Below are 26,248 nucleotides of genomic sequence, written 5' to 3'. Positions count from 1 at the left end.
ATGTTTTGCAGATGGGGTCTAATAACCAAATGCATCAAAAGTACCTGGTATAAGAAGAAAAAGGAAACAAACAAACAAAAAAACTGTTCTTCTTACTTGTCTTCATACACTCTTGACCTTAACTTCAACCTTTCCTGTTTCCCCACCCTCCAACTTCACCCCTGAAACTAGGATACCATCGATAAACAAAATTTGGTTGTCTGTCTCTGAGACTATTACAGTTCCATCATGTGCTTCCTAAAGTCTGATGGAGACAAAGGCCAGAATTTTACAGGCCCTACAGGTTTGATTGTGTTGCTCTTATTTTTTTTAAATAGCTCTATCTCCTAAAAGGGATCATTATTTTTCCGAGTCCGTTAAACACATCACTGATATTTTCCAGGAATATTCTACATTTCCTCAGGTTTTATACCTGATAGTTCAGATTTCATTGTACTATAGAATTGACTTGGACACTGGCAGACCCAGAGCTGACCTGGCCACAGTTGTGATTTTTTTGTTTGTTTGTTTGTTTATTTGTTAAGTCGAGTATTTTAAAGAACTGGACATTACATATAAAAATCAGAATTTGTTGTTTCTTTTGACAAACTGGCAAGACTAGGCCTGGATTTTCATGTGGCAAAAAATTGGCTGTAATTCTTTTCTATCCTTATATAGAGGGTATAGTTTCTCCATATCCCCTACTCCCTGTATTATTTTATGTTCAGCTTCTATGCACCTTGGCATTGCTTGCCTGGGTCTGTAGTCATTAGAGTATGCAACTCATGCTATAACACAAGATTTGGATTGTTTTATCTTAATTTTATTATTGATTGTTTTCCAAATAAAAATGCTTCTTTTTATCTGACACCTCATAACAGGTGAATGATCCTCACACATTTTGTGACCTATCTTTGTACATATTTGCTTGACTCATCTATTTGTCAGAGATGAAACTGCAAAATACATATGTGATGGGACATATTTCCCTATTTCTGTTAAGATAGCAGACTGGATTTCAGGTTTAGATTTTTCAAAATGTGGACAGGAAAAGACAGGCTGGCTATTCAATTGACTAAATATTTCTTAAAAGTCTTTTTCCCCTAATCTGTCATAAAAAAAGTTTGTATCTTAACTTTGGATGAAATATTGGAAATCATCTTGTACAGCTAACATCCTGAATCAGAGATGTTATATCTTCCTTTAGCCATTGTCTTAAAAAATATCTTTGAACTAATTAATGTCACATGGTTATAGGCAGAAAAATGATAAGGACATACATCTTTGTAGTAATCCATAAAGACACAGAAGCAAGATGACAGAATTGTGTTCTTAAATATACAACCCTAATGCTAAATTGCAAAGACTACATTTATTGGTATTAAAAAGTGATTTATACAATCCTTGACATTAAAAACCATTAGTAGTAATAATGTTTGAGTACCATAGAAGTCACTCTATCCCAATGTTAACAGAAAAATTAGGAAGACAATCATTAATTTTAATATTTCTGTTAATATTCTTTTTACAGAACAAATTATTACAGTAATGACACAAATAGCAATTAAAAATTATTTTTCAAAATGCAAGTACCCAAGAGGGTTTTTCTATACTATCCATTTCAAAGCTTCCATTGAGAACTTCATCTCTAGTAGGAATAAAAATTAAAGCTTTATTCTGTGACCATTACCTTTAGAACATTCAGTCAATAGATTTAAATTGGCTCTTTAGTGAGAGTGTGGAAGTACTAGGATAGAGAAAGAAAAAATCCATTATATATAAGTAATCAGAAGGCTATAAGATGAGCACACATATGCAAAGTTCTTCAGTTTCAGACCTTGTTGTCATATATATCTTATGTTTTTGCAAAACTTAATATTGTAGAGTTATAACAATGGTCTTTACTATACAATTTTTAGAAACTGAGAGAAAAGTCCTGTATATTTAAAATATAGCCATGCATCATCTAAAAAGTGAACTCTTCCTTAATCAAACAAACTTACACATGCCACCATATCCCCACTTTCTTCATACTCCTTTTGACAGAGTTTTGAAACTATTCTCATTTGACCTCAATTGTCTAAAAAAGAAATCTAGAATTTTCATTAATGATTTTGTCATCCTTTTCAAAATTGTAATTATCAGGTGCGTAAGATGACCCTATTTCCTTTTATATTTGAGGACAGGAATGGGGATATTTTAAAGTGAATTGTAAAAACCTATACTAAATGGATAAGATCATACAGATGAAATAAGCAGGGGGTGACTAAGGGAAAGAAATAGGCTTTTTTCTTAGTTTGCCAAGGCTGCTATGACAAATACCACACACTGGTTGGCTCAACAATGGGATTTTATTGTCTCACAGTTTTGATGACTAGAATCCAAAATCAAGATGTCGACGGGGCCATGCTTTCTTCTGGGGTCGGTAGCATTACAGTGATGGCAGTCCTCCACCTCATGGTAATCTCTATCTCCTCCCTGGCTTCTTCTAACTTTTGGCATCTTCTGACTGACTGCTCCAGATGTCCACTATTTATAAAGCCTCTAATAATGTGGATTAAGGCTTACCCTGATTCAATCTGACCACACCCTATCTAAAAATAACATCTTCTAAAGGTCCCACACCTCCAAGAATGTAGATGTAGATTTGAACATGCCTCTTGTGGGGTACATGGTTCAATCCCCAACATCCTTAAACTGATTTTTTGAAGAAGAGTGTGAACACAAAGTTAGCTAGACCACCGGAGACCAGACAAAGAATAATAAATTGCCCTTATGACCCAAATGAATAAATAGTCAAATGGAGAATGTATTTTTCAGACCAAAGTGGAGATTGTTCTGCTGCTGCTAGGAGGTTGAAAGAAGACAGTGTTACGTTTTTTTTTTTCTCATGTTACTATTGCTATATTGTCTCTAGTTTGTGTAGTACTTCTACTTCATCACTTGTTATATTTCTCTCAATTTAGTATTTTAATTTTGAAAAATCTGTGATTCCCATTTTCATTCAATATCACTCTGTTTTTTCAAACTTACTTTTCTTTCTCAGAAGTAAAATTATACTTCTGTGAAAATACAAATTTCTTTACCTTGAGTAAAGATGACTAACTCACAACTTAGCTAGCACTTGCTCCCTAAAGGTGTTCACCCAGAAGTTGGCTGACCAACTAACAGAGATTTTATCGAGTTGGACTTAGATAAAAAGTTTCTTTGAACTCTAAGACTATATAATAAGAGAAGTTACTAGATTTCTAGTCACCAAAGACACTGATGTAAATATGAGTGAACCTGAAACAGGTTTCTTAGTAAGTTTAATTTTGCAGCTGCAGGCCTGCCCATGGCATTTGCAGGGCCCAGGCAAAAGTGCAAATGGAAACTCACATATCAGGTGTCTAAATACTAAAAGTAACAAATAAAGCTACAAACCATTAAATGTGCTATGTCTCATTCTCTTACTTTGACAAATATACCTTTATAACAACAAATTTGATTTTAGAATTCTAGGACTTGTGTGATGTCCTTGCTGGAACATGGAGGCATGGGAAATCCTGGCCCCAGCACCAGCGTGAGCCTGACCAGGTCACATTCTTTTCCCAAACCCAGCTCCATCATCCACGATGCACACGGGCACCCAAGCCAGCACATTCAAACACCCCCTGCAACAGGCACATCGGGCCTAGTGCTACACATGTAGACCGTGTGCTCAGCCCTGGGAATACAGACCTGGAAAAGAGGTTTAACTCATAAGATTAGTTCCTACTAACTCAACAATTTGAAAGTTCACTTGCCACAAATTTCAATAGTGTAGCAGGAATTCCAGGGTCCCAGGTACCAATGTGTCTACGACCATGCTTCTCAACCAAATTGTTTTTTCTTTAATTTCCAATCCATCTTGAAGGGATACTTTTGTAAAATGAAATAAAAATGTATCCCTAGAAAAATGAAATAAAAATAAATATAAATATAATTCATATTTGTTTCAACATGAAATTTAGCAGATATCAAATTACCCTCCCAACCTGCTGTAAACATTGGTTTACTCCTAGTTTCTGTACTTATATTGTGGCCTGGAAACTAGTCTAGGATCCTGAAGGTGGGGTGGGGGTGGGGAGTGCAGGCTCCAGGCAAGCACATCCAGGGCAGATTTGGGCTAGAGAGAGATCACAGCAGGATCCTCTGCAGTGAAGAACCCAGAGAAGGGCCCCTCTTGCCCAGCTCTAAAAACAGTACTGTATTGCATGTACGGCATAGTAAACTTTCATGAACTTGTTTTAAAATTCCAATTAAAGGGAATACATTTTAAATAATGATTTTGTAAAAGAGTATTCTAGTCTCCATTTAGACACTATGTAGCAATCTGTTTACTCATCTGTGAATTCCTTTTTGTCTTTTCTTCTGGTACCAAAAAAATATTTTTAAAATAAATTTGCTTTATAAGATTAAATAACTTAAGCCCATAAAACATGGTCATAAACTGGAAAATGCATTCATTTAACAGCAAGTAATATAATATTTGAAAGTCTTCGGTAGAGGGTGAATTCAGCCTATATTTAATTTTATAAATTGTAATTAATTTCATAAACAAATTATGAATCACTCTGAAAAATGTTTAACCAGATAGGGAACATTCCAATGTATTCTATTCAGGTCATAGGATTGAATTAAGCATTGCAAATCTACAGTGGTTTGTTTTTCATTTTCTTTCAATATTTAAATTCTGAAAGGTAAAGCCAATTGTCATATTCTATTCCATAAAAACATGCTGTCTGTAACCATAACATGTTCAACAGCCAAAATAGTCCTCCAAAATAGGAGTTCATTATGAAATGCTTTTAAAATTATCATAAAAGCTTATTTTCCCTGGAGTACAAAACATTTGGTTTTTGTAATTTAATAGCTTAAAAATAATTGGAGTGTGCCAAATCTCCTAACCTTGAGGATTTGGATATATATGGCACCAAAGAAATAACTATGGCAAAGTTATTAGCAATAAAATTATTTAGTAAGAGAAAATGCACTGTAATTGGATATATACATAGCCAAAATTCTCTGTATAGTTTTATCAGATGAAAATGCTAAAAGTATTGCAAATATGTATATTGGGAATTTAACCTCACAGTTCAGGGATTAAAATGGAAATTTTGGCAATTTGTTGCTTCTGTCATTTACTGTGCCATAATCTATGGACCATTCATATCTTGTACATTCTCTCTCTCTCTTTCTCTCTCCCTCTCTCTCTCTTTCTCTCCCTCTTCCCTTCAGGGCATTTTTAATTTTTTTTTTTTTTTTCACAATTTTGAAGTAGTATTTTTCATTTGTACCCACTTCATGGTGATGTAGTGATTGCTGTCAACAGAGATCAGAATGTGAGCCTGATCATTTGATAATTCACATAATGGATATGAACAAACTCTCTTAAAGATTATTAAAAGAATTATAACTTTTCCACAGTTTGTTCTCCATATGTCATTTTCACACTTATATATAAATTCACCTGATAATGGAAATGGATGAAATTTATTTGAGAAATCTAACATTGATTGGAGTGCAGTTACTAGTATTTAGATAATTTCTGATCCTCATTTCATCTGTGTGGAGAGGGAAAGAGATGTTGGTTTTTAGCCTACCCTAGTCTCATTTGGATGACTGGAGACTGAGAGAATTAGAAATGCATTTTTCCTTGCATATGATTCTCCTTACTTGTCCTGTGTTTTCTCTGGCATGTTTTACTGTTCCATTATTGGATTCATGGTAACAATTTAAAGATTAAATGAAACCTTGAAAAAAAAAGAAGAAAAGAATTGTCTTCTACTCTTAAGATACTCCTGGAAGAATATACTATAAAAAGCAACAGTAAAATTTTCCAATAAAAAAATCCTTTAATATTCACTGTGGGATAGATTGTTGGCATGCTTGATACTGTAGCTTATGCACAACCTATAGATTTATAGCTCTTGTACCTAATTCATATTGGGCTCCCTTTACTTTCTGTAATGTCTCTGAGCTTAAGTCTTCACTCTTTTCCATAACATGAGTCTGTGTTTCTACCATAACTCTTAAGATTAGTACCTACTAACTCAACAATTTGAAAGTTCACTTGCCACAAATTTTAATTAAAATATGTTTTTCAAAGACAGTGTGTGTATGAACTTATATTACAAAATATAATGTCTTTGTGATAGATTCTCATATATTCTGCAACCCTGACACTGGTGACATAACTATACTACTTATGCAGTCTGCTGATGTCATTTTAGCAGCTTTGGTGGCTATGAACAGGGTCACATTGCTACCCTGGTCACTTCATCTATGTGGCCATCTGTTCTGTCCCTTGCTGGTCTAATTTTAGTGTATCCACCGTCTAGAAGACCCACTACTCTCTTGTGGTGCCCTTTTTATTAGGAAGGGAAACTTTATACTTCCTTTCCTGAAGTAATTTTCCAGTAACCTTCATGGTTTTGGCAATAAAGTAGGCAAACACTCAGAACTTCTCTTTTAGAAATCTACCCCTTTAGAATCCTCTACCAACATGGAACTTCACTTTGCAGTGAGGTGCCTTTTTTCCCCCCTTCATAGAAATAACTTCATCTACTCTGATGAGGCTGTAATTTTTCTCAGATCATAGAGGAGAAATGTACTGTCGTTTTCAGATCAGATGAATGAAATCCATTCCCACCAGATCCCCTTCCTACTTCTCGACAATTGGATTAAATGCCTTTTTAATAAGCTCCTTTTGACCAGAGGCTGTTAAGACATCCAGATTATCCTACATTTTACTTCATTTCCAAGAAAATCTTTTGTGTCTTCAGTGATAGAAATTGGTTAATCTCTCTATCCCCAACACAGTAATTTCTAAAATTTGTAAGTGCTTGGGAGTTGTACAATATTACACCTTAAATACTCAGAGAGGGCATAAATCAGAACTCAGAATCCTTGCTTTAAAAATAATTGCTCAAAAAAAAAAAAAAATCATTGCTCAAAGACAAATGTTGAAGCTTTTTAAACCTTAGTCATTGTTGTAACTAACTGTTAGTATATCTTGATGAGTATTCTGGTTTGCTAACGCTGCTGTTATGCAAAATATCAGAAATGGATTGACTTTTATAAAGGGGGATTATTTGTTTACAAAGCTGCAGTCTTAAGGTCATAAAAATGTCCAAAGTGAGGCATCAACAACAGGGTACCTTCACTGAAGGATGTCCATTGGCATCCAGAAAACCTCTGTTAGCTCACATGGCTGGCGTCCACTTGCTCCCAGTTTGCGTTTCAAAATGGAGTTCTCCAAAATGTTGCTCTTGGGGCATTCTGTCCTCTCTTAGCTGAAGCTCCTCTTCAAAATGTTGCTCTCAGTTGCTCTGAGGTCCCTCTGTTTGTGAGCTCTTTTTGTAGGACTCCAGTGAACTAATCAAGACCTACCCTGAATGGGCAGGGCCACATTTCCATGAAAACTCTCAATTAAGAGGTCTCACCCTAATCAAAGGTGTCACTCACAGTTGGGTGGGTCACATCTCCATGGAAACACTCAATCACAGGGTTCTAACCTAAGCAACACTAAAACATATGCCCCCCACAAGACTGCATTAAAGAATATGGCTTTTTCTGGGGGACATAGTATATACAAACCAGCATAATGAGTATTACCATTCTCAATGATTCATGCCAGAAACATAGAGCATAATGTCACCCCAGCTTCTAGGTGCATTCTGAACTTCAGGAAGCAGTCTCTCTCTCTGAGCCCAAACTAGCAACCTAAATTTAACTAGATGATATCTTCTGTCTCTTAAAAAATGTTAAGACTCATGGTGTTTAAAATGGAGAGGGAAATGGAAAGGAAATAGATATCTTACTCAAGGTTGGACATTGTTCAAACACTTTGTCCTTCCATTGAGAGATTACCCTTTGTACTTTGTATGCCAGTTCTAGCTCTATGGTCTCTTGTGTGCAGTCTGTTTTCTAATTCTGTTGTAACACTTTGAGTCTTCTTCCCTTCCATTCTTTTATCTTTTTTTGTTGTTGTTGTTGTTGTTATATATATATATATATATATATATATATAAAATTAGATAAGCTGTGGGTTTACAGAACAATTATGCTTAAAATATAGGATTCCCATATACCACCCCACCAACATCTTGCATTGGTGTGGAACATTTGTTACAATTGATGATAGCTATTTTTTGTAATTTTACTATTTTTTTAAAAAGTAGTTATCTTTGATACAATTGGTGAAAGATTATTAGAATAGTCCAGTAACTATTATCCAGAGTTTACAGTGGGTACATTTTCTCCCATATACTACCCTATAATTAATACCTTGTGTTAGTGTTATACATTTGTTATAATTCAGGAAAAAACATTCTTATACTATTAACTATAGTCCATTGTTACAATAGAATTCACTGTGTGACACAGTACTATGTTTTAATCTTTTAATTTTTATTCTAGTAACATATACAACCTAAGTTTTCCCCTTTTAATCACATTCACCTATAAAATAAAGTGCTGTTAATTACGCTCACAATAATGTGTTTCCATCACCACCATCCATTTCCAAACATTTACAGTCAACCTAAGTAGAAATTCTGTATAAATTAAGCACACACTTCCCATTCTCTAACCCCAATCTATCCCCTAATAACCTATATTTTGTTTTCTAATTCTATGAGTTTGCTTATTATAATGAGTACATATCACTGAGATCATACAATATTTGTCCTTTTGCATCTGCCTCATTCACTTAGCATAATATCCTCAAAGCTCATCCATGTTGTCACATACATCAGGAATTCATTCCTTTTTATGGGTGAATAATATTCTGTTGTATGTATATACTACATTTTGTTTATCCATTTATTGGTTGTTGGACACTTGGGTTGCTTCCATCTTTTGGTAATTGTGAGTAATACTTCTGGGAACATCAGTGTGCAAATATCTGTTTTAGTCCCAGTTTTCAGTTCTTCTGAATATATGCCTAGTAGCCAGGATTGCTGGGTCATCTGGTAATTTTGTACAAAGCTTTCTGAGGAACTGCCACACTGTCTTCCACAGTGTTCCTATTTCTCCACATTCCCTCCAACACTTGTAGTTTTCTATTCTTTATTTTTATCAGACATGCGATTTCCAAATATTTTCTCTCATGGAGTAGGTTGTCTTTTCACTTTTGTGATAAAGTCTTTTGATGCACACAAATTTTTAGTTTTGAGGAGGTCCCATTTATCTATTTTTATTTCCTTGCTTGTGCTTTGGGTGTAAAAATCTAAGAAACCATTGCCTCACACAAGATCCTGGAGATGCTTCCTTACATTTTGTTCTAGGAATTTTATAGCCCTGGTTCTTATATTTAGGTCTTTGATCCATTTTGAGTTAATTTTTATATAAAGTGTGAGATAGGGGTCCTCTTTCATTCTTTTGCATGTGGATATCAAATTCTCCCATCATCATTTGTTAAAGAGACTATTCTTTCCCAGGTGGGTGGAATCAGCAGCCTTGTGAAAAATCAATTGGCTATAGATGTGAGCCTGTTTTTGAAACCTCAGTTCAATTCCATTGATGAATATATTTATCCTTGTGCCAATACCATGCTGTTTTGACCACTGTAATATGCTTTAAAGTTAGGAAGTGTGAGTTCTCCAACTTTGTTCTTCTTTTTCAAGGTGTTTTTGGCTATTTAGGGCCCCTTATACTTCCAAATAAATTTGATGATTGGCTTTTCCATTTCTGTAAAGTAGGCTACTGGAATTTGGGTTGGGATTGCATTGAAACACTAAGTCATTTTTGGTAGAATTGACATTGTAACAATATTTAGTCTTCTAATCCATGAAAATAGAATGCCCTTGCATTTAATTCATACTTCTTTGATTTCTTTTAGCAACATTTCATAGTTTGCTGGGTATGAGTCCTTTACATCCTTGGCTAAATTTATTCCTAGACATTTTATTCCTTTAGTTGCTATTGTAAATTGAATTTTTTTCTTGATTTCCTCTTGCAATTGACCATTACTAGTATAGAAGCACTACTCTTTTTGGGGTGTTGATCTTGTACCCCGTCACTTTGCTGGATTTGTTTATTAGCTTTGGTAGCTTTGTCATTGATTTTTCAGGACATTCTATATAAAATAAAACCATTTACGATAGAATATATGTATATTCTACCATACATGGTTTTATGTGTATTCTAAGAAATATACTGATAATATAGATATATAAAACATGGCTAGCTTATAATGTAAGTACTTTATTGTAAGGTTTGTGAACTTGATATTAGGTATTAACAAGGGTTAGATTATATTTCTTGCCATTTTATTGTTTTACACAGTATTTGACTTCTTTCACAAAATTTCTTTACAGTGAAGTTCTGTGAAACATGGAAAGTTAAAATCTATTGCATTTAGCAATCTGCCTCAGGAATATGAAAGATCTAATCTAGTTAAACGCATAAATTGTACTTGTTCATATTAATCTTTAATCACTAAATTTGTAGATGTATTCTTCGTTTACATAGACATATAGTCTTATAAGTTTGACAGTTTCTTGCTTTCTCTAGTGAAGAAAATATTGAGAAGTACATCTGTCTCAGAACTTGCATTCAAACAGTTTTTCTGATAACCCATTTTTCCATTCTTCGTCCGCCTTTTAGGTTGACTGGAAGCTTTGTGCCAGACTTGATAGTGAGCATGAGTAACCAAATGTGGCTGCACCTTCAAACAGATGAAAGTGTTGGATCTGTTGGCTTCAAGGTTAACTACAAAGGTAATGACAAATTGCTACTGTGGGAAATACATTATCTTAATACCACCAGAGAATGCTTTTAAATTCAAGTTTAATTGCATAGTATAGACTAAAATTTCCTAGGACAGAAGCAAGAATGCATTCCAATAAAATAACCTTGTCTTTCATTTAACTACAAATGTTGATATCACTTTTCCGTAAATAAAATTAGTTTTCCATTTAAAACATATCTATTTTACATAACACTTCTCTCCTCCAGTTCACTATACTATTCCTGTGCTTTCTGTACTCTGGACTCTTAACCATTCCCTGAATAGACCACATTCTTTTATATACTTTATGTAGTTTGCCTGGCAAAAAATATCTTATTAATAAATTCTTAAATGCAGCAGTAAAGGACTTGATTCCTCAAATATTCCAGGGTTCTTATTATTATATATATTTTTTGTAATCCATCAGTGATGCTTTCAGATGAAATGGGGGTCATAGTGTTGGGATTATCAACTCCTGTTTAAATCATAGATCACAAATGTTAAATTGCTCCTACCCATTCAAGTCTAGTAGTGATACATATTTGTGATTAATTACATGTGGGCAACAGAATTTTTTGGTCAGCTCGATTTATAAGGGTTAGATGTAAGCATTGTCAAATTATGTATATCTTTGGCACGTGTCGAACCTTGATTAAAGTCAAATGTAGACATTGATGTAAACATACAACATACATATTAGAAATGCAAATTTGGGATTGTGGCTGAAAAAACATGCAAGTGTTAATAAATGAAAAATATATGCTTTGAAATATGAAAATATCAAAGACACTATGAAAACATGTCTGAATTTATTATTCCTATTGTAAAAATCATTATTCAGTATATATCAAGATGAAAACTTCTTTTATTTACACAATAATAATTTTTAATCAGTTTCCTCTTTCAAACACTAACTTGCCATGTCTTTGTGTTTCAGCGTGTGAGAGTGAATACATGATATTCTGAGGGATACTGCATGCACATTCTGTGTTTTTAACTTCTGCCTAAATTTACTGCTATATTAGTTTCAATAGTTCAGGAATTTTGTATAAATGTTAGTAAAAAAAGGAAAGAGAAAAAGCTTAACTTGATTATAATTTTAAAGATACCTCCCTCTCCATTTAAAATCTACATCTATCCTCAGTAAATAAGTTTATACAAATTAAAAAATGGTTACTTTATGTTGAATGTGTAAGTTTCTCTTTGTATTCTTTTTCCTCCTCTAAAAGGCTAGGTGATCCTGGCATCCTTATTTTCTCTTGGTTTCATTATGTTTTTCAACCTATCAAAGTTATCTGTCAGAAAATCTATGGTCGTTTAAACCTTAGGAACTATATTAATCTTTAATGACAATACTTCAACAGGGAATGCAGTTATTCAGCTCATGAACAGGTTGGGGCAGAGGGGAGTTTTATGGCTATTTACATAACTCTCCACTCCACTGCAGTTCAAGAGCTGGAAGTACATTGTAAAGCAACACTTAATTGTGTTATTATTGCATTATTTTGTTCTCTTTCTGTTCAATTTTCAACAATAATAATTCAAAAAATATTTCCTAAGGATCTGCTTATGTGACAGAAACTGGATGAATTGTTGAATATAGAAAGAACAGCTGAATATCATCTCTCTCAGAAAGGTCATAATTTAGTGACAGAATAAAATATACATAGCTATTCATATACAAGTATTCACAGAAAGTATTCTCATTTCATCCCTCTACCAATCAGGAGAATCTTAATGCATAATGTCCTTATTTTTCTCCCTCTCTCCAATCTTGTCTATTCCAATGTAAACTCCACAAGGTTAATGGCAATCTACCAGAAACTCAGAGGTGATTAGATTATAGTCTTGTTTAATATGTTTCCGTGACCTCCCATTGCCTAGAGATAAAGTCCAAAATCTGCTTAAGTTCTTATCTTCTGCTTTCTTCACCAAGTTCTTGACTTTCCCCTACAGTCCAATTTTATCAAGTTATCCATAATTCTCTGAACCCAGCAGACTGTTGCACATTCTTCTTTGGACAGTCAGTAAATTCTGCCTTGATCTTTATACTATTTTTAACTCAGTTTCTCCTCACTCATCCTTCAAGATAATGGTCAAATATATTCTTTTCTGTGAGCTTTCCTTAACTCTACTTCTGCAACAGACCACTTTCTCTGATTTGCAAACCTTATGTAATTTATGTACATGTAATATATAAACAGCCAGGCACAGGTCTTATTTACCTTTGTGTTTCCATTAGCAACCTTTGTGCTATGTCATCAAGGTGATTAGTAATTTTGCTCAATAAGCTGAACAAAGGATTTGGCCTATAAGATTAGGTGCAATAAAGTGTAAACTGTGTCCTCAAAAGTTTAGTTTATCATGACATTTTTCCAACTGTTAAAGTCATGTTTTTACATTTTTCACAATTTAAAACCTGAGCTCAAAGTTGAAGCAGAGTTCATTTTGAGAGGTTTCAAATTTTGATATGCAGATAGCTTCAGCAACTTTGCCTACTAAAAATAATTTCCATGATTACCATGCTCTCTGTTTGGTAGTGTGTTGGTTCTAAATGGAACACCTGCTAAAAACCTTTCTAGGTTTGATCTAAAGATATCTTCTTTTTTTGTCATCTGTAGATTTAGTGTGAAATAGCATTAAATGTAGACATCCTCTTTATTCAATATTTATTTTATTGTGTATTGTCTCTTTTCAATTGTTCAAATTTCAAAGGTAGTGACTAAAATACATAATTTAGATCTTGTTGTGAAATATATTTTGATTCTTTAATTGTGTTTTGCTAAAGTCCCTAAGACAGTGCATTTGAAGCTTGTTTTAAAGGAAATGAATTTCAAATGAAATCTCCAGTAAAAAACCCCAAATAGAAAAAGATAAAAGCTGGGCAGCTTTAGTAGAATAGGGGTAGGAAGCCTATCCAATTAGAACTGCTCCTCATTTCCTGCAAATCTTGGAAAAACAATAGTGCTCTAATAACATAGTTTGAAGCACACTGTATTATATTATTGACTAAGAGATCAAAAATTTATCTGTGAATGTAAAATAATATAAAATTGATGCCTAAATTGTCATTATCTTTAAAACTCAGCCTTAATCTTGGGAACTACCAATGCTCTTTTCTGCTGGTCTGTACAGTGCATACCTTAAAAGATGAAAAACAACAAATGTTGCATTTCAAGAAAACAGTCCTGTATTACAAATGCAATTCACTGTTATTCAATTTGGATTCATTTAATATTGATTATTTGCATGGCAATGAGAAGGCTACTGTATGCAATAGCAAAAATAAATAAAATACCACCAACTACTAAAAATAATTTCCATAATTACCATGTTGATAAGTTTAATAATATTCCTTATTGTTGAAATCATTTATGTCCACATTGAATGTCACAAGTGATGACCACCTGGATTCACAGGAGATTTATGACTTTGCCTAAACTATGATTCAAGAAGTGAAGCTAAGTATTTCTGCTGAAAAGAAAGAATAGCCTGGTCATCCATCTTGCCACATTTCCCTTGTTTTTATATTGTCTTTATTTCCAATGCAAATCAGTCAGAAAGACAGCAAAAAGGAATGTAGATCTTTCCAATGGACACATCAGCATCTAATAACACTGCACTATTTTTTTGAATATGTTTTCATTGTTATCTTAGAAAGTCTAAAGAACATAAAAGAGATCATTAACCCTTATAAGAGGATTTTATATTCCAAGTATTTTGCCTACTTTAACTCATTAAATCTCACTAGAACTCCAAGAGTTAAGAATTATTACTTATTTTTACAGATAAGAAAAATGACTAAGCTGTAAGGATCATGTTGATAAAAAGTTTGGTCTGTTTTGTTCCCTGCTGGGAACTTTCAATAAAGCGAACACTTATTGAGTGGTTTGTAGTGCTACATACTTTTGTAAGCACATGTATCATCTCATTTAATCATCATAACAACCCTGTGAGGTAGACAATACTATTACCCTCATTTTAAAGATGAAGTAATTGAGACACAGCAGGTTAGGTAATTTGTTCAAGAGCACATGGCTAGTAAGTGGCAGAACTAAGATATGACTCTGAATTCTGTGTTTTTATGCTACTGCCTTTCAGGAATTTTATATTATTTTCATAAATCTGAGCTTAAAGCTAAATTTATTTAGAAATTTAAATTTTGAATAGCTCTCAACTATAAGTACATGGCTGGATTTTAAAATTTTGATGAAGCCATCTGCTTTTAATTGACCAAAAAATTTGAAATGGTGCATCTTCATAAAATACTGTTTATTTTTCTTAAATATTTAGAATCCTTAATTTTAATGCATTAAATTGAACTCAGGGTCCATTTTACTCATTTTACAGCTCACAAATAAAAATTCCATTATTTATCCAAATGTCATTCCTTAATTTAGAAATTAGGATTTATTCAGATTTATGGATTGATACCAAATATTTGAAAAGTAAACAAAGTATTTACATATATTTGACCCCATATTAAATTCAAATTTAATTAAACATCTTAGCTTTTTAAAATGTGCTTATTTAATGATTGAGGTGTCTTTCTTTTTGTTTTTCTTTACCAATAAACAATTTTTTTTCAGATTGATTAGAACAATTTGCAAACAGCTTCTGTATTATCTAATGATATTTTAAAATACTAATTTGTAAAACAAAAACTTAGACAGTTTTCAGATGTGCAGATTTTAGTTTTATGTTTATAGAAGCTGAGTCTATTTCCATATCTCTATTCTATTCAGTTGATCTATATGTTTTACATTTTCATTAATATAAAATTGTCTTGAGCACTGGAAAAAAGAAAAAAGAAGCATATACATATTTCTTGCTTTCTTCCTTTTTCTCCCTTCTTTTCTCTCTCCCTCCATCCATCTATTCCTCCCTCCTTTTCTTTCTGTATGGGATAAAACTCTATGTATTAGTCTCTGTGGCAGTTTGGATATATTATGTCCCCCACAAAAAGTCATGGTAATTAATCCAGTCTTGTGAGATGTTGAGATTAGGTTGTTTCCATGGAGATGTGACTCACCGAACTGTAGCTGATAACTGATTATATTATTTCCATGGAGGCGTGGCCCCACCCATTCAGCTTGGGTCTTGATTAGTTTACTTGAGTCCTTTAAAAACACTGGCACAGGTCCAGATGCTTGCCGGCTTAGCTCAGAGATGCTTGGAGTTGCAAATCCCTGATGTTGGCTGATGCTTAGACATTTTGGAGAATGCCATTTTGAAACACAACCTGGGAGCAAGCAGATGCCAGCCACGTGTCTTCCGAGCTAACGGAAGTTTTCTGAATATCAATGGCCTTTCTCCAATGGAGGTATACTAATGTTTACTCTCTGGCTTGGACACTTTTATGGCTGTAGAACTGTAAATTTGTAACCAAATAAAACCTCTTTATAAAAACCAGTCCATTTCTGGTATTTTGCATTCTGGCAGCATTAACAAACCAAAACAGTCTCCAACTGTCTTTTCATTTATCAATATATCATGAATGTCTTTCTAATTAATACTTAAGGATATGTAGCAGTCTTCTTAATGACTATACAATATTCCATGGTATGGCCACATCATAGTTAATATGAATCAATAGTCATTTGGTCATTGTCTTTATTGTGAGATTACGATGTTGAAATAATATCCTTGTACAAATAACCATACATGCTTTATTTATAATGTGAGGATTAGATTCTGAAAAATATTATGCACATTTAAATACATAATGTATTCTGAACAAATCTTTCCTAAAATTTATTTTCCCACCCTTCCCAGCAGAACAAAAACAGGGCCTTTCTCTATATCCAAACACAGAATGCTATCAGTCTCTTAGGTGTTTGCCAGTCTGGTGTGTTTAAAATGGGATATCATTGTGTTTAATAGCCACTAGGGTTGTTTATTGCCTTATCTAGACTTACTAACCACCTGGATTTTATCCTCTGTGAAATATTTCAGAGTTATATTCTGTGGAAAACATTATTAATGGTCACAATTTATCTGGTTTTCCTCTAACTCTGGGTAAGCAGAAAATTACACTTGCCTGTTGTGGTGGACTGAGTTACTCATCTCAACTTAGACATGTTCTTTTTTGCCCACATTCCTGTGGGTGTAAACCCATTGTAAACAAAACTTCTTGAAGACGTTATTTTTAGTTAAGGTGTTCCCAACTGAATGAGGGTAGGTATCCAGTAAACCTGGATTAGTGGAGTCCTTTATGAACAGAAGAAATTTGGCCATAAGAAATCCCTGGGGAGGATCTGGGAGCTGGAAGTCAGTGGAACCCTAAAGGGAAAGAAAGAGGCATCATCATAAGATGGGAAAGTCAAGGAACTCCAAGGATTGATGGTGAGCAAGCACTAGAGTGCTACTGACCACTGGAAGAAGCAAGCCTTCCATCCTCAAAACCATGACAGCTTGGAAAACTGTGACACCTGTCCTCTTGAAGTAAGTGTGGACCTGTGACTATTAAAATGTAAATGAAAGTGTCTTGATTCACTCCAAGGCCAATGGGTTGAATTAGTGATGTTCCCTTTAAAAACAAACAATAAGATCATGTCTTCCACAAGCCATGTTATAAGATGCTGCTGTTTCTTTTAACCTATTTCCCAGAGGGAGTATGGAGGACAGAGTTCCCTGCTGCACAACTATCCCCTCAACTAAATAATGTATGTAGTATGAGCAAGATTTAAACCTTTGTTTTGTTAAACATCTAGGATTTCTGGGTTAATTTTCCTCAAAGCATAACCTTGTGTATTCTGACTGATGATACAGCATAACTTAATCTACTCTAGGCCAATTTTTTTCTTGGGTTGTCTTTTATTCATATCAAATTTTAGGTGCTTTTGGCATATAAAGAGTATTAATTTTTATTTTGTCATATATGTTGCAAATATTTTTCCTAGTCTATTTTGACTGTCTTAAGTAATTTTCCATTCTAAGTTTTTTGTTTGTTTTTATTTCAGTCAAATCTGTTATGCTTTTTATTTATGAAAACTGTAATTGTATATATGTATACATCTTTTAAAGATTTCCATCAAAGTTACACAACTATTTCCTTCTATTTCTTTCTTTTATTTTTTTCATTTCCTTTCCTTTCCCTTCCTTCCTTCCTTCCTTCCTTCCTTCCTTCCTTCCTTCCTTCCTTACTTCCTTTCATTTGTTCATTTGTTCTTTTACATTTCAAACTTCAGTCCATCTGGAATTTATTATTATATTTAGACTGGATGTTTTCTTCTAGGTGGAAACACAATTTTGCCAGCATGATAATCAGGTCATGATTTTCCCGCATGACTGAAATGCCACATTTATCACAGAATAAGATTGTATATATGCTTGGATTTGTTTAGCTATTTTACATCAAAACCATGCTGTTTCAATTTCACTAATTTTGAGGGTTTTCTTTCTTAAATTATTTGTGATATTTCTATTTCAGTAGTAAAATGATAATTAGGACACACTGGCTATTTTCTTTTCATTTACTTTATTTGTTCAAATTTGAGACTATATATTTTCTTTGAGTTTAATTGTTGCTACACCCATAGAAAGATTTATAGCTTTAAATACTGTTACCATTTTAAAAAGATTGAAATAATCTATGAATTTAGGTAGGTAAAGAAATTGCACAAAAATTTTTTTTTAAATAGAAGAAAGTAAGTTTTTTGTTTTTTAAAGATTTGTTATCCAGATAATTTATTTAGAAGTGTATGTAAATTTCAGGTGTTCAGCTTTCTCTCTCTCTTTCTTTGCCTGCATCTGCTTCTTGTCTGCCAAGTAACCTTTCCTCTTTCTTCTCAAGACTGAACTGCTGAAAGTTTTAGTGAGTTATATCTCTCCCAATTCTATAAGACTCTTTAGCTTGGGCTGAACTAATCAGAGTTCCCTTGATACAGTTACTAATCCAGGATCTAGGGCAACTGATACAGACACTAGGTTAAACAGAATCTCTTTTCTAAACTTTAAAGGTCATTAAACTTGGAACCACTAGGGGCTAACTTGGTTATCTTATGTTGATAATCTGCCAGAGGAAAGGAAGAATCAAAAGGGGGCAAGAAAGAAAACAGAATATTCTGGATGTAATTGAAACCCGTGAATTTAGTCATGCCTGAAGGGAATGCTAGATCTTGGTCTTTCCAGTTGTATGAACCCATAGATTTCTCTTTGTTTCATATATATAGTCATTTCAATTTCTATCACTTATAATGAAATGAGCCCTGATTAACATACATACCATCTCTTTATCGTTTATTTCTTTCAACATAGAAGGGAAAGGAAGTATTATAGCTAATGCTTTTAGAATCAGATATCTTTCCTTATTTTTAAAATGTTTTAGCAGGGAAACTACTAGAAATGGGTCCAGGAGTATGTACGTACTCCTAGGTAGGAGCAGTTATATTTGTAATATACAGTAATATGCAGTATGTTCATTGCTGTTTTGCAGTAAAGAAAACATAGAAATATTAGAGTCTGTATTACTTTCTACCAACAGATTATATCCATAGTGGGCAAATGTCTTTATTAATCTTAGTACTTTGTGCCTAAATGCCATTACTTTTGAAACCAAGGTATGGTGTCACTTAGCTTTGTTTTAAAATCGTATCATGAAGTGAATTGAAATTTTTGAATGTAGCTTCAATTCTTTGGTTATTACATCATTAATTATGACACTAAGACATGATATCACTTAAGTAACACTCAATATTGTGCGGGTGATGGAAAATTTTGTGTAAAATTTTTTATTTATTTTCTCCCTTAAGATTTCTGTTATGAATAGTGTGTGTGTATATATATATGTGTGTGTGTGTGTGTGTGTGTGTGTGTGTGTGTGTGTGTGTGTGTATATATGTATATATATATATGGTGTATGTCTGTGTGAGAGAGTGACAGCCAATTGACTTTCAACAAAGATTCTAAGGAACTCAATGGGAAAGGATATTATAGTCTATGACTGGTGTTGAAACAATTGGATATCATATACAAAAAAAAGTGAGTCACAAACCTTACTCATACAAAATAAAAAATTAATTTAAAGTGGATCATAAACCTAAATATAAGTACTAAAACTGTGGAACATTTGGGGAAAAAAAGAAAACATAGAAGAAAAGCTGTCACCTTGTTTTAATGAACATTTTCTTAACCAGAAGACCAAGAGCATGAACTATAGAAGTTAAAATTGATAAACTGGACTCAACAATTTGAAAACTTGTTCATCAAAAAGCACTGTCAAGAAAATGAAAAGACAAATTATAGACTGGAAGAAAATATTTGTAAAACACATATATAATAAAGGACTTTTATCCAGAATATACAATTTAATTTAACAACTAAATTATGCCAATAATCAGTAATAAAATAATTATATCAATAATAAAATAAAACAGACAGCCAAATTTAAAAATTGATAAAATGTTGAACAGACACTTGACCAAAGAAGAGATGCAGATGGCTAAAAACCACGTGAAAAAGATGCTCTCAGTTATCAGTCAGTAAGGAAATGTAAATTAAAACCACAAATAGATATCACTACACACACACTAGAAAGGTGAAGATTAAAAAGTGTTGACAAAGACACAGTACAAGTGGAACTCTCAAAGAATACCTGTGTAACTGTTCTGGTTTGCTAATGCTGCCATTATGCAAAATACCAGAAATGAACTGGCTTTTATAAAGGGGTTTATTTGGTTACAAAGTTACAGTCTGAAGGCCATGAAAATGTCCAAATGAAGGCATCAACACAAGTATACCTTCACCAAAGGAAGGCCAATGGCATCCAGAAAACCTCTGTTAGCTGGGAAGGCACATGGCCGGCATCTGCTGATCCCAGGTTGTGTTCCAGCTCCACTCTAAGCTCCTGTGCTTTTTTCAAAGTGTCTCTTTTGGCTGCAGCATCTCCTGTCTTTGACCTCTTTTATAGGACTCTAGTGATTCAATTAAGACCCACCATGAATGGGTGAGGTAACACCTCCATGGTAATTATCCAATCAGAAGTCTCACCAACAGTTGATTAAATAACATTTCTGTGGAAACAATCAAAGGATTCCAACCTAATCAATACATCTGCTTCACAAGATTGCATCAAAGAACATGGCTTTTTGAGGGACATAATACATCCAAACCAGCACAGTACCATAGGTAAATGGTACAACCACTTTGGAAAACAGTTGTACACTTTCTTAAACATACAACTCAGCTATTTTGCTCATAAAAATTTTCCCAAGAGAAATGAAAGCAAATGTTCATACAAAGACTTTTACATGAATATACATAGCAAAGTTTTTTGAAAAGTTTTCAAAACTGGAAACAGCCCATCAGTAGGTAGTATATAAACAAAGTGCAGTACATTCATACAGTGGACATACTTCTCATCAATAAAAAAAGAGAAAATTATTAAATACCTTCAGCAACATAGATAAAGAACAGAGACAAAAAAGTGTTAAAGAAGACAGACAAAAAAGTGTGCATGCTATATGAGTCTATTTGTATAATATTCTAGCAAAATGCAATCTAAAATCGATAGTGACAGAAGGCTGATTAGTGGCTACCTGAGCACTAGAATGGAGAGGAGGCGGGATTATAAAGGGTCAGGAGAAACCTTTTGTGGAGATAAATATGCTTATCATCTTGGATGTAATGATGGTTTCATGGGTATACAGGTGTGGCAAAATTCATCAAATTGTACCCTTTAAATATGGGCAATTTATTGTTCATCAATTATACATCAGTGAAGCTGTATAAAAACTGCTGTGTTAACATTACCAATTAATGACTCAAACTCTAACATTGATGCCAGCTGTATTATTTTTAAAGGTATTATTTTTTGAGAGAATTAAGAAAAAAAGATTATGAACATAATGTTTTGATAATTTTTGAAGAAAAGGCAAGAGCAGTCTTTTGTTTGAAAGGATTTTAGTAGAAAAGAGTAACAAATTCTCAGAATTTTTACTTTAAATGCTAACATGGTTAGACTTTGCAAGAGTTCAAGTTTTACTTTTTCTTAGTAGGTTGAAGTTGTTACAAACAAGAATACTGAAGATATAATAGGATAACTTTATATCCAAGCAAAAATCAAGGGTTGAAATTTGCATTCATTTTTCTATTTTTCATGAAAACTTCTTAGGCATATTATGCAAGGTGATTCTGCTGGTTTGAATCTGTTATGTCCCCCACAAAAACCATATTCTTTAATGCAATCTTGTGGGGGCAGACTTATTAGTTTTTGATTCGGGTGGAACCTTTTGATTGAATGTTTCCAGGGAGATGTGACTCACCCAACTGTGGGTGAGATCTTTGATTAAATTATTTCCATGTAGGTGTGGACCCCACCCATTCAGGGTGGGTCTTTATTAGTTCACTGGAGTAACTTAAGAGAGCTCAAGAACCGACACAGATGCTGATGCTTGGAGATGCTTGGCTCTGCAGACAGAAGGGTGTACGGAGATGCTAAGGTAAGAAATGAAGCCCTGAGCTTGTTCTGGAGTGCTAAGAGAGAACCCCTAGATGCTTAGAGAGAAACACCCTGGGAGAAAGAAGCAAGGACACACAAAAGCTGAGAGAGAGGAGCAAAGACAGACGGTAAGAGACATTTTGGAGGAAGCCATTTTGAAACACATCCCAGGAGCTGGAAGAGGAGCAAAGACAGAAGGCCAGAGACATTTTGGAGAAAGCCATTTTGAAACACATCCTGGGAGCAAAGGACCAGCAGACATGCATTCCCAGCTGACAGAGGTGTTCCGGATGACATCAGCTGTTCTTCAGTGAAAATATCCTCTTGTTGATGCCTTAGTATGGACACTTTTATGGCCTTAGAATGGTAAATTTGTAACCTAATAAATCCCCTTTATAAAAGCCAGTCCATTTCTGGTATTTTGACTACCAGCAACTCTAGCAAACTGAAGCAGTGGTTCAAAGTGATAATTCATCCTGATGGTATGTGCCTAAGAAATACCTGACTTCTCTTGTGAAGAACTTATTCTTACTGAAAATGGAAACACCCTTCTTTCACTTCATTTACATGTAAATTTTTTCATCTTTTTATTGAGATATTTCTCAAGAAGTCTTAGCATATTAGACACCAAACTCTATTTCTGTTATAGTTAGGATTAGAGAGAATTAAAAAAAAAAAAAACAACAAAAAAACTTATCTTCAGCATAGAAGATATTTGTATTGTGGAGAAATAATGATATTTGGCAAAGGAATTATTCGTGTGTATTCTTTTTTGCCCTTTAATTTGCTATATCTGAACCGAATCCTGCCCTATTCGTAATTGTACGCTTTCAGTGGTTGCAATTCAGATGGATGGTAGATGTCCAATAAATACATCAATCTGCAGTCTGCAAAAGAACTCAATAAGACAAACATAAAACCCAAATGACTTTTAATATTAAACAATTACTATATTTTATAATTTGATTCTTAAATTGCTGATTTTAAAAATCATACTAAAACAGAACACTAATTAATGAATAATAAATTAACATCTAAGACTTTTTGAAAATTTATGTGTCTCCCAAATTATCCATGTATTTCTTAGTTTTCCAGTGCTATAAAATCAAATTAGTGAAATAAAAAATTATGTAAGACGTAGTTTTAAGTATTTAATGATTTTTTATATTTTACCAACTTTTCCTATTTCCCTGTATCCTGTCCTTGAACTCAAATGAAATTCAATTTAATGAGATCAAAGTCATGTACTGAACTTGTTTAGATGATGATTCAATATTCTCTAAAAAGAACTCTATCAATTATAAAAACATTTAATTATATTGAAAATAAAACAAGTTGCTAGTTTTTTTAGGAACTAAATTATTTGTGATATATTAGCATAGCATTAGCATGTTAAAGAGATATATAACAATGTTTGCACAATTAGATTGGATTCCAAATTCATTTATGTAGATAACTATTGGCCTCTGGAGTGTACCATGTGCATTACTGCTTTAATATTTGCTGTAACAATAGTTTCCATGTCTTTAAAACAAGGAGCTTGGACTAAATAGTTTCTATATTTCCTTCCAGGTCAAACATTCCCTTATTAGGTTTAATACAGTAAATGTTAATATATTTATATTGTACTGTCCAAGAATGTGGTACTCAATATTCATTCATCTATTAACCTGAGATACTTTCAGTGGGACATTCTTTGTATGAGTTCAGAGATAAGTCCATCCCTCAGAAGTTCCTCCAGATTTAATGCCTTGCTATCTGGTGGCAGTCTGTTAGCTGCTGAAGCCCTTTGGGTTTCCCATTACTGTGTCTTTTGAGACATCTCTTTTCTTCATATTGTTTTCAGTTTCTTTGTTGAAATCTTGTACACTGTAAGAATTGAATTCTCTTACCTAGGAAAAATGACAAAGCCATGTGTAATATTTTGTGTGGGATTCTTATGATAATATTTCAATCTTCCTTTTAGAATAAAGAGGGCTTTGAATCATGACTCATAAAAACTTTTATATTTGAGTAAGATTTATTCTTTTTGTCCTTGTTCCTTGTTAGCTAGAAGTATTTTTATTATTATTTTACATTCAGTACATCAATTTCCTACTGCTCCTAAAATATCCAATTTAACTTGGTTTATCCCAACCCACTCATGAGAACTAAGTCCTATGTTTTTGTACCCCCAGAATTAGAATAAGTTGGCAATGCAATATTCAAAGTGATGTCAATTTTAAAATATTGTTTCTGCTCTGCAACAGGCATTATGGTGGGGATAGGGCATGGAAGAAAATAAGGGAATCTTAGTCACTGCTTTCAGTCTAGTGTGACAAAGACTGACGCTAAATAAATAATTGTAAGTGTGGTGAATGTTAAGAATGAAAAGCATAATGTACTCTTTGGAGAATGTGACAAGGCAGCTAATGTGGGCATGAAGGAAAGTTTTTCTGAGGAGAGGAACCTGAATGAGACCTGACAGCTGAGTAGGAGTTACAAAGGCTAAGAGTTCGCTGGGTAGCAGAAGCAGAGTGTACAGATGATCGCAAGTTCATTTGAGGAGCTCTCTTCATTGGCAGGAATGAAGAGAGAGGGAACTAGGGAGTAGTCCTAAATAAGACTGGAGAGATGGGAAGGAGTGGGTCATACTTTAGTGCAGGAATCATGTGGGAATCTGTGATGTTGAAAGATGTCCATTTTTCCTCATGGAAACAAAAGATCTCTCCATCTCCTCCCAGGTAGGCAACTTTCTAAATTTTTCTCCGGGACAAGGACCAGTGTTTATTAATATAATGGAATCATTTATCATTAGAGCGAAAGAGACTTTAGAGTAATTAAATTGGATATATTAATTTCCTCTCAGATGTGGAAATTTAGGCCTGAAAAGACTGACATTATTCTCACAATCAATAAGGGAGTGGCTGAACCCAAGTAGAATTGTGAGCTGTTGCTTCAGAAAGAGTCACTTTCCATTACACTACATTGCATCACACTTTGCATTTCTCCATGGATTCATGGTATATATAGTTGACTGACACATACACTTTTGGGTTTATACAAGAGCTTTTTCAAATAATCTATAAACAATACATTTTTTAAAAATTAAAATAATAGGCGTTAGCCCTCAATGCCAGTAACCATGTAATTTTAAATGTTATGTTGGTGATTACTCGTTATACCCACCTTAATTAGAGAAGCTATTATAAGGCAAAGTGAAGTATCAATGCAAGTAGAAATAATGTATTTGGACATGCAAATGTTATTCTTTATCTGTTAAAAATAGAAGGTAAGATGTGAAGTATATGGGTTCCAGAACTTGATTTTTAATGGCAGAGGAAAGCAGAGTTATTCTTCTTTTGGTTTAATAAAATCCCACTGTTCTGGATTGCTAAAAGCTGCCATTATGCAAGATACCAGAAAAGAATTGGCTTTTATAAAGGGGATTTATGAGGTTACATATTTACAGTTTTAAGGCCATAAAAGTGTCCAAACTGAGACATCAACAAGAGAATACCATAACTGAAGAACAGCCAATAGCATCCAGAACACCTCTGTCAGATGGGAAGGCATGTTGCTGGCATCAGCTGGTCCTTTGCTACTGGGTTGTGTTGGTTTCAGCTTCTGATTCCAGTGGCCTTATCTTTAAGCATCTGTGGGCTCTCACTTAGCTTCTCCAGGCAGACTCTGAGCTTCATCTCTTAGCTTAGCATCTTCAAACGTCTTTCTGTATGCATCCCTAAGTGTCTTGGTCTGTGTCACCCCCTGAGCTCTCTTAAGGACTCAAGTAAACTAATCAAGACCCACTTGAATGGGTAGGGTCACATCTCCATGGAAATAATCTAATCAGAAGGCCTCATTCAAAGTTGGGTGGGTCACATCTGCATGGAAACAACCTAATCAAAATATTCACCCATAAAAAGTCTCTGCACTCACAAGATTGGATTAAAAGAACATGGCTATTGGGGGGGACATAATAGATTCAAATCAGCCCACCCACTATGGATTTGCTTATCTCAACTGAGAAAGAAATCTTGAGAATTTTAATTCAGATCTTAAAATAGGGCTAATATGACTATATCCCAGAAAGG

The 26,248-nt window shown here is 33.8% G+C and overlaps 1 protein-coding gene across 8 annotated transcripts in view; it reads left to right on the top strand.

The window, feature by feature from the left end:
- The window catches only part of CSMD3 (CUB and Sushi multiple domains 3), a 1,408,207-nt gene that overhangs the window by 763,332 nt on the left and 618,627 nt on the right, over nt 1-26,248 (top strand). For all 8 annotated transcript variants that reach the window (XM_037802758.1, XM_037802757.1, XM_037802756.1 and 5 more), the window contains one exon: nt 10,612-10,724. In XM_037802758.1, the coding sequence (XP_037658686.1) occupies nt 10,612-10,724 (113 nt within the window). The remainder of the gene's footprint in view (nt 1-10,611; nt 10,725-26,248) is intronic.

Source organism: Choloepus didactylus, chromosome 14, assembly GCF_015220235.1.
Source record: "Choloepus didactylus isolate mChoDid1 chromosome 14, mChoDid1.pri, whole genome shotgun sequence".
Taxonomy (NCBI): Eukaryota; Metazoa; Chordata; class Mammalia; order Pilosa; family Megalonychidae; genus Choloepus; species Choloepus didactylus.
The sequence above is the reverse complement of the archived record's forward strand: the minus strand, read 5'-3'. Positions and strand labels throughout refer to the sequence as shown.